This window comes from Ceratosolen solmsi, unplaced genomic scaffold (genome assembly GCF_000503995.2).
Source record: "Ceratosolen solmsi marchali unplaced genomic scaffold, CerSol_1.0 scaffold41, whole genome shotgun sequence".
Lineage (NCBI taxonomy): Eukaryota > Metazoa > Arthropoda > Insecta > Hymenoptera > Agaonidae > Ceratosolen > Ceratosolen solmsi.
Window position 1 is genome coordinate 4516584 of NW_011948424.1, and position 22416 is coordinate 4538999.

General features: G+C 30.5%; 1 protein-coding gene across 1 annotated transcript; it reads left to right on the forward strand.

Moving 5' to 3' along the window:
* Positions 1 to 1450: 1450 nt before the first annotated feature.
* Positions 1451 to 21797, forward strand: LOC105362721 (uncharacterized membrane protein DDB_G0293934). The gene is made up of 11 exons (XM_011500207.1): positions 1451 to 1537; positions 13469 to 13766; positions 14488 to 14572; positions 15666 to 15839; positions 15994 to 16034; positions 16446 to 16605; positions 18002 to 18120; positions 18192 to 18294; positions 19327 to 20349; positions 20626 to 20799; positions 21631 to 21797. Exons 1-11 carry the CDS (start codon positions 1473 to 1475, stop codon positions 21795 to 21797), a joined length of 2409 nt encoding a protein of 802 aa, XP_011498509.1. The 5' UTR covers positions 1451 to 1472.
* Positions 21798 to 22416: the final 619 nt, after the last annotated feature.

Consider the following 22416-nt stretch of genomic DNA (forward strand, 5'->3'; position numbering starts at 1 on the left):
TTCAATCCCATTGATTATAAAAAAAGTCTACATTGAGAAACATTATATTATTAAAAAACATTTTTATACACCTTTGATTGTTATTATATGAATTTTATTTAGTGGTTGAGTAAACTTTTATTCTTTTTCTTCTTTCTTTTCAAGATTACAATTAATTTTTATTTGTAATTTTAATATTACCTAAATGTAATATGTGTCCAATATCTGTTACAATAATTGTAATTGTACAATTTAAAATCATTTTATATGTAATTAATTTAGAAAAAAAAAACCTGTTAAATCTGTAAGATAATATAGAATTTTAATATATTATGTTTACTTGATTATTAATTTAATCGACAAGACGGAAACACATTCGAAAATTACGTGGTGTACAATTAAGATAAATTAAAGTAGTTTCTCTTATTAAGAAAAGATAAATAATGTATGAATATAATCATACGACCTTATCTTTTCTCATATAGCAAAGGATTATTTAATTTAATTTATTGATTATACAAAAAATACTCATATTTTTATAGAAGACAGTAAGATCGGTTTTAAAAAAAATGATTTAATATTTGTTTTAATGTTTTAGGTGTAATTTTTTTTTTTTTTTTTTTTTTTTTTTTTTTTTTTTTTTTTTTTTTTTTTTTTTTTTTTTTTTTTAATAATTTCTTTATTAATGAATCATTTTGAAAAAACTTTTAGTTAATTGACAAATTGAATTTCATTATGACATTCGTCTTGAATAAGATTTAAACAATCTTTACAAATTCATCATTTACTATAAAAGTAATTTATTCAAATTATATGCAACTGATGGACATTTTTAACGTTATAAATATTTTAGTTTATAGTGACAAAGAGTTTAATTTCGTTTGCTATTATAATAATAAATTTGAGTAGAAAAGTAGAAAGCCATTAGAAAAATCAATATTTTGATAGTTGTAATAGCTTAAAAGTAAATGAAAATGTATGCCTAAGAGTTTTAAAAATATAATGTTAATCGAACGTTAAAATACTATTTAATTTGACCATTTGACCATTGTCAACTATTAATAGCCGATATAATTGAATAATAATGTTTCCCATTAAATTGCGCTGCTTTTATGTAATTTGCAATGGTAAATTTCCATAGTAAATGGATGCGAGTATTCTTGATTAAGGCATCGTCGAGTATGGAAGACCGTTAGCTCTAGATTAATAAACCGATGTCTTCGCTATCCACAGTTAAGCAACAAATAATTTTGAGAATCCCATTTAAAAATATAATTATTTTTGAGCCAAGTTTATATTCGATACCGTCAATTCTTCATTACATTGTCTGCCAAGCGTGTCACGAAAGCGTCAAAGTTCCGATCGCCTAAGCTTTATCGTGTGTCGGTCGAAGGATGACGTCATACTGACAGCACAAACACACGTGCTGTGTGCATATATATATTTTGTTTGAATTTTTTCGTTATTTTTCAATAAAAGACTTGGTATTACGTATGTTTATATTGTTAGTGTTACAATGTACAACAAAGTTACAAATAGTTGCAAATTACTCGGCAAAGTAAGTAAATAATGTTAATTGTATTAAAGAGGTTGTATATCCCGTGGACTTAGAAATTTGCATTATTTTCCATTTTATTGAATTCAACTTCTTAACTTTCGTATTCGCTTAACACTTAGTTTTATATAACAGTCGACTTTATATCTCCTTTATATCACAAATATCTACTATATATTATAGACATAAGTGATAATCTAAAAAAAAAACAGTCGTCTACTATTCGAATGGATGTTAAAAATTTTGTGGATATCGATGTATTCGATTTTTATTGACCGGCTAATGACTCGTTGGGAACGAAAATCGAAGGAACCGTTGGTAACCGCTAAAATGCATCGCATATCTACAAGAGGAAAATAACTAAGCACGTGAGTGAATGTTTAAGCGACGATTGTCGAGTTTATAATGCTTGAATCGTTCGATAAGTAGCCGTTAATATTTTTTAAAGTTTCTCCCACGGCATTACGCGCCATTTTTATTTTATCAGTTATGTTATTAGAAATGGGAAATAAAAGGAGTGAGTGCTGCTCGTCGATAGACCGGGAAGTGCCAGTGTGGCCACTAAAGCGCGCCGATTCTTTAAGGCGAAGCTTTCCGATGCCTATTTTTACTTTGCACTCTCCGAACGTGTCGTCGACTGTGCGAGGAAGTTAGAAAGAGGGATTTTTGAAAGAGAGAGAGAGAGAGAGAGAGAGAGAGAGAGAGAGAGAGAGGAGCTGGGAAGAAAAGCCTTTCACGCGGGCCCGCGTCCAAAGTAAATCCGGCATCGCTGGCCGTATGTACGTTTGCGCGCGAGTCGTGTGAAATGATAAAACACATTGGGAGTCATCGATAATCCTTTTAGGGATTCACACCTAACACGTACGTAATATTAGCGATGGGTTGTTTGCACGTGTGCACGAGCACTGCTTGTATTTCTCCTTTTGTTTCCAATTTTTTTTTTTTCCCATTTCCAATTCCCCGATAAGCACAATTAACGGAGGCTCCATTGTACCGTTAATGATCATTGTGCGTTGGCACTTTTCTCATATTTAATACGCGTTTATGTACAAAATTAACCGAGTCGTTGGTGTTGTGTCACAAAGAACTTCGTCCATGTGCCTTTTAAATATTAGCTAATTCAATAAATGTAGAATTGACTTGAATAATTTAATAATTTTAAAATTAGGCTAAAGGAGGCTAAAATTTGTAGCAATTCGTTGGTGCGTCTGTGTAAATCAACAATTATACTCTCGTATTATGTAAACATAAAACCCTGAGAATCGGTAAATTTACGCTCTTGTCATTCGTTTGTAGCAAAGATTCATGATCTCAAAATAGATGTGTTAGCAAGCGTATTACAATGGAAACTGTTAAAACGAATAAGTATATGTCAATTTTATTGGAATATATATAAATTACGATTTAAAATCAACTTTGTTTTTTTTTTTTTTTTTTTTTTTTTTTTTTTATTTCACAATGCGAAGCTTGCTTAAAAATAAGAAAAAATTGTATTTACAAATATATAAAAATAGGCTACTTTCGATTAAAAATTATTCATACATTATTCAATGACATGGTTTATTTGTAAAACTTCTTTTATTGTATTTTAATAATCCGATATGATTATTAAATGTGATTTTCAAACATATTATTATTATTTACTTTTTTTTTAATTTAACATATACAACCACCAACATTATTTACTACTACTACTACTACTACTACTACTACTACTACTACTACTACTACTACTACTACTACTACTACTACTACTACTACTACTACTACTACTACTACTACTACTACTACTACTACTACTACTACTACTACTACTACTACTACTACTACTACTACTACTACTACTACTACTACTACTACTACTACTACTACTACTACTACTACTACTACTACTACTACTACTACTACTACTACTACTACTACTACTACTACTACTACTACTACTACTACTACTACTACTACTACTACTACTACTACTACTACTACTACTACTACTACTACTACTACTACTACTACTACTACTACTACTACTACTACTACTACTACTACTACTACTACTACTACTACTACTACTACTACTACTACTACTACTACTACTACTACTACTACTACTACTACTACTACTACTACTACTACTACTACTACTACTACTACTACTACTACTACTACTACTACTACTACTACTACTACTACTACTACTACTACTACTACTACTACTACTACTACTACTACTACTACTACTTACTTTTTTCTACTACTAAATTTTTTCATTTATAAATAAATTTTTAGTGTAAACAATATTGTTAACATTCTACTTCTAACAAAAATATATTCAGTTTTCGATATTCCACGAGCTAAAGTCGGTAACGATGATAACTAATGATTTAGGATATCTGTGACGATAATAACATATATGAAAAGAAATCTAATTAGTTCTTTATATTAATAGGAATTAACGTTATTTTTTCAAGTATTCCATTCTCTAGTAATAGAATATGTTTTCAATAGGTGCGAAGACGTGGAATTGCCATAGATATGTTTAGATATAATTCTTTAAGAGCTCAGTATTATGAAATTTAGATGGAAAAGCTTTTATTATTTATTACTACCGACATATTTATAAAATTTATATTCAACATCTCCGAATATCCGTTTTAACAATAAATTTCTTCATAATATTTAAATAATAATTATTTACTTATTTAATATTGAAGTGATTTAGAAAGCATAGCTACAACTTGCACGTATGCTTCAGTAAAATATAATATTTTAAATAGAAGTGTGGGCACTTTAAATAAACAGCACTATTAAGAAATTCAGTTTATCAAATTTTCCTCGAAAAATCATTAGAAAATATAAAAACTGGAACAGTTTCTACATCGGTATATATAATATATGTGTGTGTGTGTGTGTGTGTGTGTGTGTGTGTGTGTGTGTGTGTGTGGGATAGAAATTGTGTCGCCTATTGTGCCACAATATAGAACTTTACGGAATGCTGCATTTATAATAAAATTGTAATATTTCCTTATTTATAATTATATGCAGTAAGTTTAAATTATTATTATTATGTACAAAGCTAATGTATTCTCATTATTGTATCTTGAATTTCAAATTGAAAACTCAATACTGATAAATAATATAAGTTATCGATTAAACGAATAATTTTACAGTATCAACTTAGTGATTTTTGAAATATTTATCATTACTGTCGAATATTTAAAAAATTATTTTTTTGTACTAAATAATATGATGAAATGTTACTTGACAAAATCAATACTCTTACACATCAAATATTTATCAATTATGAGATAAAAAAAGGTTTTTTACAGCAAGTGTCTGTGTAAGTAAATAATGAAGAGAAAAAAATTCGTACTTTATTACTTTGATACTATTAATCTTTATTAATTAATATTTTTATTATTGATTTCGATAATGTCGTAAGAACAGAAATTTAACGAACGGTAGATAGATTGACAATCGATAACTTATATATTTATCAAAAATATATAAAGTTGTGCGTAAACAGGATTTTTTAAGTAGATTTTCTTAAAATATTTTATTGTCTACATAAAAGACTATTATTTTAATTTACATTAATAATTGTTAATTAATAACGAATATATTCTATTATTTAACCAAGAATTTCATTTAAAGTGCATTGTTCTTATTCTAAATAAGTATTGTTAGTTATAAGCAATCCATCTTGTACTATGTAAATAAATTTGAAAATATAAAATTTAAGTATATGATGAATACTACATATAATACTAAGATAATTTTAATATCAAAGTCGTCTTGCATTAAATTAATACTTTTCATTGTTAATCGTCTACCCATCACAACACTAATTGGGTTCTATATTACCTAATTTGGAAAATTGCCCCAACGGTGAGATCGTCGATTCAACATATTGTTAGCATTTAATATTTAGATTTATATTTATAAAACTTCAATTTTAAAATTACCTCGATATTAGTTACGAACCAATAATATTATTTCGATTGATAAAATTTCTTTTTATTTATAAATAGAGGACTGACGATTTATTTGAATTTATTAATATAAATACGTGTGAAACAATAAACATTGATAAATATTACATGATATAAGTATGTATTTCGTACATGCCCTTTTCATTTAATGATTTAATAATTTAATAATATTATTGCTTCTTTTATGGCAATTCGTAGCTTTGGCTGTGAGCGAGGGTTGGGAAAACGCACCGTTAATTCTTAGGAACGGAATTGCTTTTTATATTAATCTTTCTTTAACAACAATATATAGATATTTCTAAATTGCTTGGGTTTTATGAAATTCGTAATTAACATATTCAGAAGGCAGCGTATATTTTACGAGGATTTCCAATTGCATTATAATAATATATTTGATCATTTTATTTGCTGAGAACGCCAATTGTCTCAGATTAATCGATATATAGAGCCCGAGAAATATAATCGACTTCAATTTATCGATTATTTTTTGTATGAAAAAATATCATTTTTTCTTTAGCAATCGTGATCTCCCTATTTCAGAAACTCCAAACAACTCATTTAAAAATAATATGCCCCTTTACCGATTCGATCTCTCTAACGTTGAATGTGGAATTAATGGTTCGTGGAAGGCGCGATCGCGAGTCAATTTAACCAATAGTCGCAGACGAGAGGGAGAGAAAGCGAGAGAGACCGGGACGCTCTGTAACAACGGGTGCGGTCGCGTTAGTAGGTGGGGTGTTGAGGGGGGTTTTGTGTGTGTGTGTGGGGGGGGGGGTCTCTACTGGGCGAGAAGAGGTGTGAAGGAGAAGAAAAAATTAGAAGGAGGAAAAGCGAAAAGTGCCGGGGCACTCTCACTCGAACGAGTAGGAGACAGAGGAGGATTCGCCTGGCGCAGCTGCGAAGTGGCGAGTAGGGGACGTTCCTACAGAATCGCGGGAACGTCGCTCGGGTCTGTGAGCGGCTGTATTTTGCGGCGGATCCGCGCCAAAGTGAATATCGCCGTGATTGGCGAGGGAAGCCTCGAGAGTCGTGAGATTTGCGTACGACGTTTCGATCTCTCGATACGTGTTACATAAGCGCGCGGACAACTCTTATTTGCGCGAAGATTTTTTTTTGTCAGCTTGAGTGCTAGGCACGACAGAGAGAGAGAGAGAGAGAAAGAGACAGACAGACAGACAGACAGACAGACAGAGACAGAGATATAGATAGAGAGAAGGAGAGAACGGGTGAGCGAGCGAGAGAGAGAGAGAGAGAAAGAGAGAGAGAGAGAGAGAGAGCGCAGTCGTGGGCAAGGGAGAAAAGCGAAAGGAGAAAAGAGGCCGCCGAGGACGCCGGGAAGAGGAGAGACTGCGAGCGAATTAGTGAGATAGAGAGAAGACTAGAGAGACAGAGGGAGGGAGGGTGGGTGGATGGGTGGATAGATGGGAGGGAGGAAGCGAGGGTGGCTCTCTCGTGTCGTCGGGCTAACACAGGAGAGACGCAAAATTCCCGCGAGTCATGAGGAGGAGCACGCAGATGAGCGATAAGTAAAACTCGCCGAGCTTTCACACACTCGCGCCCGACATTCATTTCCGTTACGGCTTTCCCGCTGCTTTATTTATTTATTGTTTTTTTTTTTTTTTTTTTGTTCTGTGTGTCTTTTGTACCGAAGGAGCATAAGTTTTTTAAACTAACCATTCGCGCGCCATTCGCCTATTCGCCGTGCTGTTACAGCAAATTTTAGCGGGGAAAACCTGAACTTGCAATACGTATGGGCTGACTATTGGCATTTGAGGTTGGCGATAGCGGCGGCTTCGAATTTCACTTTATCATTTGCGACGAATCACTCGTTTCCTAAACTACTGACTGACATTTTCATTGGGATTATGTGAACATGTATTTTTACCTGCACGTGCCTTCATTTGAGTTGAATTTACCAACTAACATATGTACCTCCTTCAATTGTTCTTCGTTTAATGCTTCATCTAGAATATTACATGCTTACTTATTCTTTTGCCAGTCTATTCATAACAGGAATGCTCGTATTTCGTTGACATATTTCAATAATTGATACACGTTATATTTTTTTTTCTTCAACGTTTTAACAGATTTACTGCACATCACACTTCTTCTAAATTTTTGTTCCATGATAAAAGAGAAATTATACGATGACAGTTAGTACGAAAATTAAAAATTAATATAAATACCAATGCGACAGCTAGTACAAAAGATTGTTTTAATATAGTATTTGCGGGTATTGTTGAGACAGCCCTGGGCAAAAATTTGTTATAAAAATTCATAAAAAACAATATCAACGTTTCGTTTATTTACTATTCTTGAATTATCTTTATTATTATAAACGAAGTATCGTAAAATTTTTAAAATATTTATAATTTCGAATATAAGCTTATTTTTACACGTAACTTTGTAAAAATAAAAGCTTACTGGTCAATTCATTAAATTTTAATTAAATTCAATCTTACCATTATAACATTAGCTTTTATTTTTACATTAAGCAAAATACTTTTCAAATCAACGTACAAGCCAAATTATTTCGAGTGAGCTTCGAACATTAAGATACGTCTGAAAGGTTTATTTTTAGTTGCAATACTACTGTGTATTAATCTGAAAATTAAAAGACAAGAATAACTTTCTTCAATATTTTGCAAGTATGTAGCCCACAGTATGTTTAGCATTTTAAGAAAAAAAAATCAAATATCCCGATGACAGATTTTATTTTTATATCAAGTATCAACCGACATTGCTACAATTATGTGTAAAATTATTATTGCGACGAGTGCTTTTACTGCCTACTAATTTAAAAGATAAATAATGACTTTTGCGAATTTAAACAATTTATATGTCTGAATAATTACGAATTAGTAAATCAGTAAATTATTACCTTAACCTTCACTGTAAATATACCAACTATGTAAATCTGTCTAACTATGTTGAGACTTTTTCTACTTGAACGGACACTACACTTTCCATTAATTTCAACTAGTAGAATAGAGCATTTAATCTTCTTGTTTCTCTTCTTCTTATTCTCCTCTCCTTCTTCTTATTCTGCTTCTTCTTCTTCTTCTTCTTCTTCTTCTTCTTCTTCTTCTTCTTGCGTTTCTTCTTCTTTCTCCTCCTCCTTTATATTTTCATGTTCTTTACTTTTATCTTTTGCTTCATTTATATTTATTTTCATTTTTATTTTATTCCACTTTATTCACAGTTCGCTTCGGTGTGAGTTTTGAGTTCCGAAGGGAAAAACCCGTTTAGCTCCCCGTTCGTGCTAAAAATACAATCACACGCGTATCTCGATCATTCTCGGTATGTTACGTCCCCCGCAATAAAAAAAAAAAATATATATATATATATATACTTTTTTTTTCTTCTTTCTCATATTTCTTCTAGCGTCTTTGTCATTTTTAAAATGCCTTTCGACCTTGTGTTACATCTCTTGATAACAATTGTTTCTTGAGAAATACGAGCAACCAGTTAATTCAATATTATTTTTTAGTAAATCGTAAGTTGTATTTTATGAAGAAATTCATGAGAAGAAATTCATTCCGTGTAAAATGTTTCATGATACATGAAACATAATTTTAAGATAGATTTATTTATTAAAACTTTAAATATTTTATACTCATAATATTATTATACTCTATAAGAATAAATTTATATGTTTTTATGCTAATATAATTCAGGTATTATTAGTTTAATGATATAATATAAAAATACATTGTATACATGATGAACGCGTTTTTAAAAATTCCAATGATCTTGACCTTCCTAATAATTTTATACTGAATTTTAATAATATGAGACATATTTATTTATGATATTTAAAAGGAAATATGAAAAAAAAAAAAAAATTTTCTTTGACATGTTTTAACAAGTACTTTTCACAAGCAGATACATTAACAAACATAATCTTAATTATAAAAATTCCTCAGAATATATTGTCTGCGTTGTTTATATTGTCAGCATTTAATTTTCTCATTGATAAAAATATGAAGTTAAGAAGTGGAACGCGGATTAACGTATAAATAACGAATCACAATGTAATGCCGTACATAAAGAAGATCAATAAGATAAAAATGAAAAATAGTGCTGCATAAATTGAAAAATGATGCACAAAAATATTATTGAAATAACTGTTAAAAATAAACAGTACGAGATAGTAAAATTAATGAATGAATTTTCCTTTAGAGAAGAGATTTTAGAAAAATGTAATAGAATAATTATGATCATTCATGTGAATTAATGAGACTTAAAAGCAATAATAAAATTTATTTTTTTTTTTTTTAACCAACTGCTTCTAACGTTCTAATATTATCTCGTAACGTAATTTGTTTAACAAGCATTAAATAGAGCATTATGTGATTTATACGCTTTCGTATGACAAGTCTAATGTTTGCTTAGGAAAGTAAAATAATTTATCAGTGAATTTATGTATTGGCGAAAGAAAATAATTAACTTCTGTATCGATGAAATGAAAGGAATAATTTCAATTTTCAACTGGATCAAACAATCGATTATTACAGCATATTCGGTACGTAATACGCCAAGTTTAAAATGAATCGGGATCGTCGATTAATAAATAATAAGTTATATAAATAAAATAAAATATCTAAATACTGATATTAACTTTTTAGAACGTTGCAGTTTTTATTAGAAAACATTAATACAGATTAAAGAGATTACGTAATAAAATGTATTTGGCAAGGGTATACAAAGCTTTAAGTATTACATGATTTTAAATATTAATGATAATAAATTTATAATTACTTTTCTCTTTTCTTCTTTTAAACTAATGACAATATTTAAAATTATTAATAAAAATTTGCAATGAATCATAGTTAAGTATCTGTCTCTATGTAGCTTCTGAAGTAAAAAATTTAATAAATGCATGCGTATTAAATAATAACAATAAATAACATAAATAAGATATTACATTTCAAATATAATATCTTATTTAAATTAAATATTCAGGTGTCATATCAAATATCATAACAATGAAAACAATATAAAATAATAAACTATTCCAGTTATTTTATATGTTATTATTAATTTAAAAATGAATGATCAATAATACGTATTTTAAGCGTTAAAAGACATAAGTTTGTGTCCATTAAAAATATATTGTAATAATAATGATATTAAGCTGTATTTGGTATTGAGAATTTTATAAATTATTAAATCTATAAAATCGCAAGAAATTATAAGAAATTTCAAGTTTCATATTTGAAAAACAGGAATATTAACTGCATTAAAATATGTATAATATACTACTTATTGATACCTAATGCTTTAATTAATTTCGAGTAAAATTTTCCATCTTACCTGTAAATCCATATCAAATCTATCTAAAAGAGTTCATGAAATTGTAAAAAAAAAAAATGAATTAGTTTACATTATAATAATTATAACAAAATACTTTCAAATAATTCAATAAAAAAAAAAAATGGAGCTTAAATTTAAAAAAAAAATTATATTTTAATTCAAATTTATGCTGTAAAAATAATTAAATTCAATATGTTTATGCGAAGAGTTTTTCTTTGAAAATTTTCCCAAGAATGAGCTATTTTAAAATAATCTTTTAACTAAAGTAACTACTTACTTTTAGCATTCACAAAAGTTCGATATGAAAATTTATTAATACTCGATAGTCGGTATATGTAAATTAAGAAGTTAAAATTGCAATAAATTTTATGTATATATTGTTATTAGAATTTATTAAGAAAAGTTAAAATTTAACGAATCAGCATTACTGAATTACAAGTATCTTTTGAATGTTTGAATTGTCACTTATTAATATATTTTAAAATTAATATATTTAAAAATATTTATTGACTTTTACAATAAATAGCATTTCCATTATTTTATTATGCTATAATAAAGCTGCTTTTCTTAAAAGTAAAGAATAATTACATAAATTTAATAACAATTAATTCCCAAATACCATAATCCAAGTCGAGAGGTCTAAAAAATTAATTTAACAAAAAAAGATAAAAACAAAACAAAAAAATGATTGCGTAACAGATAAAAGTATAAAAAAAATATTTTTCAATACTCTCTGTAGATTAATAATTAAAAAGTGTATAGATAATAAGGAAAAAAGTGAAAATAAGACAAACTGCTGCTGATCATAGATGGTACAAACAAATAAGAATTGACGTTCTACTTGTCCCTGATTCTATGCGTAGCACTGGCCTACTACGTATTACGTTACGACAGATAAATTTAGCGTTTCTTTTACAAGAAGAACCATCCAAGATATACAAAAGCGAGATGGAGAGAGAGAGAGAGAGAGAGAGAGAGAGAGAGTGCATGAGCGAGCGAGCGAATTGTGATGGAGGAGAGGAAGGAGAGAAAGAGAGTGAAAGACAGCGGTGGCTAAACCGTTGTACGGATGCCAATATATATGGCGTGGAATTAATTGGCCTCTTGGACGACCACCAATAATCGTCTCTCTCTCTCTCTCTCTCTCTCTCTCTCTCCCTCTCCCTTTCTCTCTTTCTCCTCGTCCTCCTCCTGCTCCTCTTCTTCCTCCTCCTCCTCCTCCTCCTCCTCCTCCTTCTCCTCCTCCTCCTCCTTCTTTCCTTCGACATGTTACTCGTTCGAGTAGATAGGCAATAACGAATATTAGACTGCGTAGATGTTTTATTTTACTTCTCTTCCATTTCCTCATCATTTTTTATCTTGTATTTCTTGATTACTAATAATCATAGATGTGGATGTGCGATACCAAATTTAATTTATTATTAAGCATCAAACTTCAATAGTTACGAATAAATACAATAAATATAATTAATATAATTACAAGTAGAGATTATATTGAAATTATTAGTTGACAATATGCGCTCTTTCTTGAAAAGTCAAACGTAATATATTAGTTCAACATTTACTTACTTATTGTATTAAATTTACGTTTAAAAATAATTTAACAATTAATTAATAGCCACAATATTGTTGGTTCCTTTTAATTATTTCCGCTATCGTGATATGATAATTTTAATAATACATACATTTCTTATTAATTTTATAAGAAATTAAGTTACCATTATTTTAACAATATATATTTATTAAAAGTAAAATATTTATGTATACCTTTAAAACATCAATCTTTATTAAAAAATAATTAATTTGTTAAAAATCGTTGTTTATAAGTGGGAACTAAAGTATTGAAAATAATTGTTTTACAGACTTATAAGCTATCTAAATAATAATAATGTGAATGTTGAATTCATTATTTTGTATTAAGTATGAATGTCAATTAGTTATTAGAAGATTAACAGTGGAGCAAAAAAGTATTAGAAATTAGTCATTTAATTTGTCTTTCGTTACTTTCAGTCTCATATCTCACTACTTATCATCGTAAGATATACTAATAGCTTTGTACTAAATAATTTTCGTTTTTAAATGTTGTTTAAGCTTGGTAAATATTAATTTTATGTTTGGCTTATGTACCCAAATTAATTTTATCAGCTAATCTTTGTGTATACGTATATATTAAATAATGGACATATATATATATATATATATATATATTAACATTGACAATAGTTAGTGAATTATATTTCATTTGACAAATGATTTAATTGAATGAAAATTTAATATTTTTATTAAGATGCCTACAATTTATAATTAAATTCATAATTAACTAATACTTTGTCATTTCGAAAGTTCAACAATTAAATAATAAACATGATTGTTGATCTTGTTTGCGCTCTCGTTCCTAAAAGAGAAAAGAAATTTCGAATAATATTGAGAAAATCCGAGATGCTCGAGAGCTTGAAAATTTAATTTAATGTCATAGGCTTGAATGCATAAGCCGCTTGATATAATCGATATTGAATCTCTGCCGTATAAATAATCGCATATTCGGCATTTTCAATCGCATTAAGCGAGAAGCGAACAAAACTTGGTGCTACGAACTAACGTACACATTCTCGATTCCTCAAACCAGGCAATTCGACAGTAAGCGTCGCAGTATCCTGAACAACGCGGCTTACAACATCTTCAGGTCGAACGAGACGCGCAATGCCGGGTTCCTTGGCAACAGCGGCAACAAGCGCGTAAACTTGTCCGCCCGAGCGATCAACAGCGGTGGAAGCGGCAGCGGTCTCAGGAGCTTCCTGCAGCGGAGCATATCCGCGGATAATGTGGTAGTGAGCGAACGCGGCCTTAAGCCCTCGGACCTGCGCGACCCCGTCAAGAGGAACTTTATCGAGAACCTGACCTCGAAGATTCTGCACTTCGACATGGTAAACGATTTATTTGGCGCGTCGCGAGCCTCGATCGAGAAGTCCCGCCAAGTCCAGTTTCCCTCAACTTCAGCGAAATCGACTGAAGAAGTGAAATCGACTTGGTTAAATCGACCGTGGGCCTTATCGCGGCTAATATTAGCCTTCGTAACGAGTCTCTTATTATTTATACGCATTTCTTGATATCCAGTAGCCAAATCGGAAATATGAGCGAGGGTCAATTTTTCATGCTCGGCGCGCGCTTCTGCGCAGTCGTCGATTAAAGTTGAATGGATAGTTTTATCGCTGATTCGCGTGTACTCCAATTGACGAATATACCGAAGGGACATTGTCGTTATTTACGCGAAGCCTACTACACCGTCAGCGCGGCAATTAAAGTCTCGATTACGAAGAAAAAAAAACAAAAAACAAAAACAAAAAACAAAAAAAAAAACAAACAAAAAACAAAAAAAAAACAAAAACAAAAAACGACGACGACGAGGAACAAATGGAAAATATAACGATTTCACTCTCCGCAAAGACCCGCGAGCGTAATTGGCAGAGACCTGATAAACTTTTATGAGAATGTCAGAAGAAAATTTTTCATAAGAATTGTATAATGATACTCGGTCCTATTTAAGTCGTGATGACTATTCATTTAATTCGAAAATAAAGCTAACTCCAATTTAATAATATTGAAGTTACAATAATGACTAATGGCAATTGAAATGCTTCTTTACAGGAGAGCGGAAACTCAACTCCGATAAACTTGCAAAAGTTGCTAACCCCTGCATCAGACGCGACAGAGATAACGCACGTAAAGAATAGTAAGCAATTTCGTATTATTAAATATAGAAAAAATCACGCAAAGCGTGTTTAAACATATATTACAACTTGAGCTCTGTCGCAATGAAGAGTGAGCAGTTAGTTTTGTCTTTTTTTTTTTCTCTTTTTTTTTTATTTTTCTAATTTTTAATATTTGCCGACGAAGGCATTATTACAGCTAAATTAATAATTTTACGGTGTAGAATTTCAAAAATTAATCAAACAATTTATAGAAACAAATTGCCCTACAATTATCAGAAAAATACACGTCGTTTATGTTCAGCGTAGCAATGTATAATAATAGCCGAGCGCTTAATATCTTTATTATTTGTTTAATTTTCGTTAAGACCTTATCTTTGAAATAATAAAAACATTATCAATTTCAATAACCAAGGTAAAAAGTTTTCGAGATATTTCTTAAAGTGAATATGTAAACGTAAAATACTTTTTATCGCTGTTTATTCGCAATGTTTTAAATAAAAGAAAATAAATAATATTTCAATTTTATCGAAAAAATCATTGCAAAATTATAGCATTTTTTACTGATAAGTTTAAAGCGGCTATAAATAAATATTTTTTTTTTTTTTTTTTTTTACCATATTTTCCATTTAATCTTGAAACGAGTAATAAAATTATTACGTTGTGTTATATAATGTAATGTTACTTTAAAAACATAGAAAAACAGAAGAAAAAAAAAAAAAAAAAAAGAAAGAAAGAAAGAAAGAAAGAAACGAAAAGAATTTTTTGCACGATCTACTTGCTCGTAGTTTAAAAGAAAAAAAAAAACAACAAGTCAGTAAAACTGATAGGCGACGGTAAATCTATCTATAATTCATTTGGTCGAATGAAAATGCCAAAATACATTGGAAAATATCCTAAAGGATAATTTACTATCCTTAATAAATATAGGGCAGATACGAATGATCTGTTGATATCATGATTCCATGAATGTAACAATACCGCGGGAGGCATGCGATAGTAAATTAATTAGAATAAACAATAACAGAGATGACGCGGCGAGAATCGAATTGTCCAACATAATCCTCTCGATTGTGCATAAGAAACGCAAAAGGTAAACCGACTGTTATCCCGCAGAGAAAATGTACGCCTCGTCTTACTTCTATGCGCCGACTCACCCGACGGTGGAAGACCAAGTGGAACTGGCACGACGAATCTCTAATTCCCTGAGCGACGTCAAGAACGTGAAGAGCAAGGGCCAATCGATGTACGTCAACAGGAAGAAGCGTTCGGTCAAATGGATTCACGACGGTAACGGCAAGTATGATACGGACACGAATTCACCTACTCCCATCTCACTATGCACAAACAACATTTTACATTATTTCGTTTGACATTTAATTATGCGAGATGCCAGTAAAACATAGCGCTCGCTCAATCATATCGTTTTGTTTTTAACTTTTAGGTGTAGAGGACGAGGAAGAGACGTTGTCACCTGTGCTGAAAGTACGTATGATCCATTCATAAGACGTAGTTTGATAAAAAAAAAAAAAAAAAAAAAAAAAAAAAAAAAAAAAAAAAAAAAAATGAGGGGAAGCTGTCACGGTCTTTAAATCAATGTAAACTTTTAAAATCTAAAAAGGGTTTATTGAGTGCAATTTGTTTTGTATTGTTTTTGTTTGTTTGTTTTTGGTTTTGTTTTTGGTTTTGTCTTTTACAAAAATTCTCCTGACATTGGCTCGTTGCTCGCGTTGCATATTCTATTGTACGTAATAGTCGCAAATATGCACGTAAACCTGAATTAATCGATGGATAATTTTGGCCAGTGAAATTGACAGCCCGTAATTCCGTAATGATAATTGAATGCGGCAAACCCCTGTTCGCTATAAAACAAACCCTGTATTATGTGTTTTTAAGGAGAAAGTGCCATTAAAATGCATGATGAATCCGAGCGGAAAAGTATTGGACATCCATGGCATCCAGGCACTCGGCGAGGAAGTGAATATTCAAACGATACCACAGCATCCTGAAAGACTGTTCGACATCGTACGGGACTTGAATACCCAAAAAGGTCGCGGTACGTGCTGGACAAGGAATCCTTTTCTATTCTCACACTTTCCGTTAATATCGAAAAACATATAGCCCGGATAGTAGGAAGAGGTGGAGAGTATGGGGTGGAGGTGGGGATGGAGGTGGAGGAGAGCCATTATAAGCGCTTATATGCCGAATGATATTTCCAAGCGTTTGTTTGCACTGAAAGCAAGATGAATGCTGATTAGGATAAACATTTTATTACGTCAGACATTAGAAATGGATTAGGTGAGGAGGTATAATTAGATGGGCCGTAGACCACCGAGGTGATTGGCCTGTTACGCCAAGTTTTTCGCAAACTTTTAACGGCCGTTAGATTAGTGCCAAAAATTCGTCCATATAATAAGCGCCACTGGTGCAGTCGAACCTTTGTACTGTCGGGATAGCGTTCGAGGAAAGTAAGAGCAAGGGCTGGTGCGAATATTTTGAAATTATGTCTGTGCATCATTCTTCAATCGCTTATATTATCGTATTACTTTACGTACGCTCAACATCACTTTTACACTCTTGAGAGATGAATTAACGAGCTAAATGTCATACTAATCATAAAGACAGCGACGAGACTTTTTTAATTGCTTAGGGTCGGCTTTATTTTTCCTTGTTTTTACGTATTTATATTTCGTCAAGGTCAAAACTATTTATAAATATTTCTCTGCCTCGGTTATTTTATATTTGGGTCTTTGGTTGAAACTGTAACGGCAATTTAATTTAAACTTATCAGTACTTTAAGTCATTAATTAATTAAGTGTTTTATCGTAATTGACGCTCTATATTATGATTACATCAACCGATCGTTCCATTAATACTGATTAAGCTTTATTTCTCATAAATTTACGACAGTTCTTATAACCACTTGTTCATAGGCATTAAAGATCATTCGAAAATCTTTGAATATTTTAAGTAAAGTTTTGCATGGATTTGCTTCATTTTTTTAATTTTTTTTTCTTTTTTTTTTTTTTTTTTTTTCGAATTTACTATCTCGTTCAATCTGAAAATTTATTATGAAATTAAACGTAATTATTATTATTCTTTGATGGAGTGAGCGGAAAATATTGAAAGAAAGTAATTATATATGTATAAGATGTATTTCTTTCTTTTTTCTTGTAATAATATTCATAGATTAGTATAATGTTTGGTGTAACTAAGCCATTGACATTAGATTTCTTATTCTCTTTTTTATTTGACGTTTTAGTCAGGTACGTGGCTAAAACAATTTATATAACATATATATATATATATTTTTTTTTTTTTTTTTTTGACTTAAAATCATCTAATTAGCAATAAGTGATTGAAATTAAAGAAAAAAAAAAAAAAAAAAAAAATTAGAAGAAAAAATGGTCACTCCAGGTAGCTTCTTCAACAGTCATATTTATTGTCAACAGGAGCTGAAATATTCGCAAAGCGTAGAAAAAGATCGGAAAAGTGGGTTGTCGATACGGAACAATCTCAATCATCAAGTAATTACAATTGCATAAAGACACCAACATATTCGATGAAACAGGTACGTAATATAAAATTAACGTTAATGAAACAATCAAATGAAATAACATACATTTATAATTTATTGTACAGGAAATTAATACAAACGAAAGTTCAAAATTCGATAATAATAAGCCCTTGTATAATCCATTCTCTGTTGACATGTCCATGGACTATTCAAGCCCACCTACGACAAGTAAGCCAAATTCTTATGCAATAAAAATTAAGTAACATTTTTCACTTGCAAATATCATAATAATATTTTTATAATTGCTTACTCATCCGTATTACTTAATTTCTTATAAAATTTTCAATATCTTATCGTTATCTTACACTACTGCATTTATCTATTAATCTGCTTATTTAATGCTGATAAATAATAAACTGCTTTTTTGATTTATTAAAAACAAAAAACAAAAAACAAAAAAAAAAAAACAAAAAAAAAAAACTGGATTATGAATATTTTATAAAATTAAAATTCTAAATTATTTTAAATATAATGAAATAGCCATACACAATGAATCATTCTTTATTTTAGTATTGTCAATAAGTATTCTCTCTTTAAACATAATTTTTTATCATTTGCCGTTTTCTTTTCTCCCAGTGATTGATTGTAAATTATATAATTATTTTTAATATTTTAAAGCACAGTAAAAAATAAGTGTTTCTTCGAAGAAATTGAATAGATGTTATTTCAATTTTTTACTTTTCTTCGGTAATCGCGTGAAAATAAATTCTATAAAATATATCTATTCTATTCCGCGTACAGTATTGCCTTCAAACAAATACATTCGATTAGATTAATGTATTTATAAAATTAAAATTTTTTCAATTTGTTCTATTAATAATTATAACGATAACAATAATAATTAACAACAGCAACAACAACAACAACTACGACGACAATAATAATAATAATAATAATAATAATAATAATAATAATAATAATAATAATAATAATAATAATAATAATGATAATGATAATAATAATAATGATAATAATAATAATGATAATAAAGCAATAATAACAATAATGGTAATAATGATAATGATAATAATTGTAAAGGAGAAATTTGAATTATTTTGAAAACGAATTTTTTTCCCATAATTAACATTGATTGATAGATTGTAGCGATTTAATGCTTTTCATAAATAAATTTGAAAGAGTTGGATATTAACATTTTGAAGCCTCTTTTTTATACATTGGAAACTAATAACCTTTCCTTAGACTGCGCTTATCAACATCAGCATCAATGCTCACATGCAAGCTTTAGCAGTGCTCATTCAGACTGTAGTCCTTGTCACACTGAAGTTAAGAAGATCTATTTGCGTGAAGTGGCTGTCGGCACAGATCCTGAATTGAAGTCATCGTCGCGCGATAATAACGTCGTCGAGAATCTCCGGCGTTTGAATTTCCACGATTCTAATCCGTGCAACACTATGGATCACAATCATAATAAACGTTTTGGTAATTCTAGCATCAATAATGGCCATACCAAAAGTAATCGCTGTAAAAATGTACAAAATGGTAAATACCATCAGCATTGCCAATCAAATAATTACCAATCATATCAGGGAGCTAATAATGGCTTAAACAATCATCACTATTATGGCCACAATAATCGTAACGGTCATAATCACCGTAATCACCACGGCCAATCTAAAAATAACCAAAGCTATTATCAGCAAATTAGTGGTAATTATTCGGCCTACCAGCCACAAATTTATGGCTATCAAAATGGCAATGGTCATCACAATGGCAATGGTCATCATAACGGCAATGGTCATCATAATGGCAATGGTCGTCATAATGGCAATGGTCATCATAATGGCAATGGTCGTCACAACGGCAATAGTCATCATAATGGCAATGATCATCATAATGGCAACGGTTACCAAGATCAACCAAATAACGAGGATGAAGAGATGAATGAGATTCCGGATGAAGATTACACACCAGTTCCGGTGAAACAACTTATTCAGGAATTTGAAAAAACATGCAAACCCATTATGCAATTGAAACAGTACGCTCCTAAGGTTGAACCTGTCATAAACAATCAGAACGATATTTCGCGCTTTTTCGAATGCAGAAGCGAGGTGGTCTATCATAATCGACGGGAGTCCGATGATTATCATCAGCGCAATCAATATAGAGGAATCGGTTATGCGAGTTCTGGCGACGAGGAACACGATGAAGAAGATGACGACGACGTCATTAATAATAACAACAACGACGACAACGACGACGACGACGACGTCAACGACGATGACGACAATGACGACGACGACAATGACGACGACGACGACGACGACGACGACGACGAATCCCTAGACGATTCCTTATCACCTGTAAACTTTTATAGAGTCGACGATAGACTGCTAATAAATCCAACGACTGATCGTCCAAATACCAACAGATCGTCGTCTATGAGTACCCTTGACGAATATTATCGAAAACAGATTCAACGAACGCAGCTTGATACTATTGAGAATTTTGAGGATGAACGAAATGGAAAGAAAACAACAGATTTAGATGTCGACGTGCAGCCAAATAATAATGCGGTGGCCTTGGCGGTAATAGCTTCGCAGGATGATTTAATAGCACAGAAAAAACATCTGAGGAGTACGCCGGTGTTAGAAAATCTCGTCGCGGGCACCACGACACCCGAGTGTTTTAAAAAGGAGTACACCGAAGAAGTAGGCAAGTGTAGTCATTATAACCGAAAAAAAAAGGCAAACTTATGTTTTTGCTTTGCTATGCTTTGGCTTTTAAATGTATTTTTTTTATTGAGTAACACGTTTTCGTGATTTTTAAATTTACAATAATAGTTGAAATAGCATGTCGATTGATTGTCAATCAGCACTTTACGTGACACGCTTATTTAATATCCAAAATAATTTAGTACAACATATAAGTCGTCATTAATAAGATTACTAAAATTTACATTTGTTATCTTTACTTTGTAGTTGTTTCCTTTTACTTAGTCACATAATGGTTTTTCCTTTTTTTTCCTATTTTTTTTTTCTTTCTTTTTTTTTTTCTTTTTTTTTCTAATGTTACTAAAAATGATTCAAGATGTTAGTTAACATATTAAAATAGCAATCGGTATTCGAGAAAAATTTTTTATATCAAAAGTATTCAATGGTAATTGTTACATTAAAAATTTCATAGTAATTATATGGAATTTTATTCGTATAAAAGAATACAACTTTATAATGAATTTATAAAATGTCGCTAATAGTGCCTAAGAGCATATTTATTATCCTCACTTTATATTGTGGTTAAAAGTCAATTAATCGAATTTTAATAAAGTATATGAATCAGTGTATTATAATTAAAAAAAAAAAAAAAAAAAAAAAAAAATCTAACGCATATAAGATTTCCTTCGTATTGAGTAAATTAAGGGTATGAAGAGAAAAATTAACGATATCTTAAAATTATTAAGTTCCTTATATAATCACATTAATATTATCTTCAAATAATTTATTATAATTCAAAACTAATTGACCATCAACTGATTGTTTGAAATAGCGGGAAAACTTTACGATAACACATATCAAGGTCCGAAGATCTCAAGTTACCAGAATCTCACGAATTACAACACCGCGCCAAGAGGTTGGGACCAGTCGCAGCCAATCTATCGACCCATTAGATTCGAAAAGCCACAAGACAACAAAATCGTCTACTCGGACTTCTAAAAAAAGAAAAGAAAAAGTAAATGGATCAAAGCGCTTTCAAATCATCAAAAAGCTTCTTCCGCGGCCTCGGCATGTAATGCATATCATTACACGCACTCCCAGTTCTCGCGTTAAAGTTACAAACAACGCAGCCTCAGCAAGCAAATCTAACGACGAAAGAAAATGATATAGACCAGATGTTATCCGATGTTCCTCCGCGGCGAAGCGCCAACTTGATCTGTAAATGTCCAAGGTGACTATCTTCAATTTTTCAGTTGTACTAGTCATAAGAAGGCGTAATCAATTGCTATACACTGTAATGGATAATCTTATATTTACATTAACATACGCACATTCATAGGCATATTTATCTATATGTATATATGTATATGTATATATATATATATATATATATATATATATATATTAGATGCAATTATTTATTTTCATTATAAATTTAATTTTTATCTAGCGATTAAATTAAAGTAATTTTTTTATTTTCTGAATATAGTAGATTTATTTTCTAGATTAGATTCTTTATCTTCGGCTTGATTAATTTTATTACCCCATACTTTTACTTATTATTAACTAGACGAGAATTTGAAATGGTATTAAGTTAAAAATATTTAAATAAGGTAAA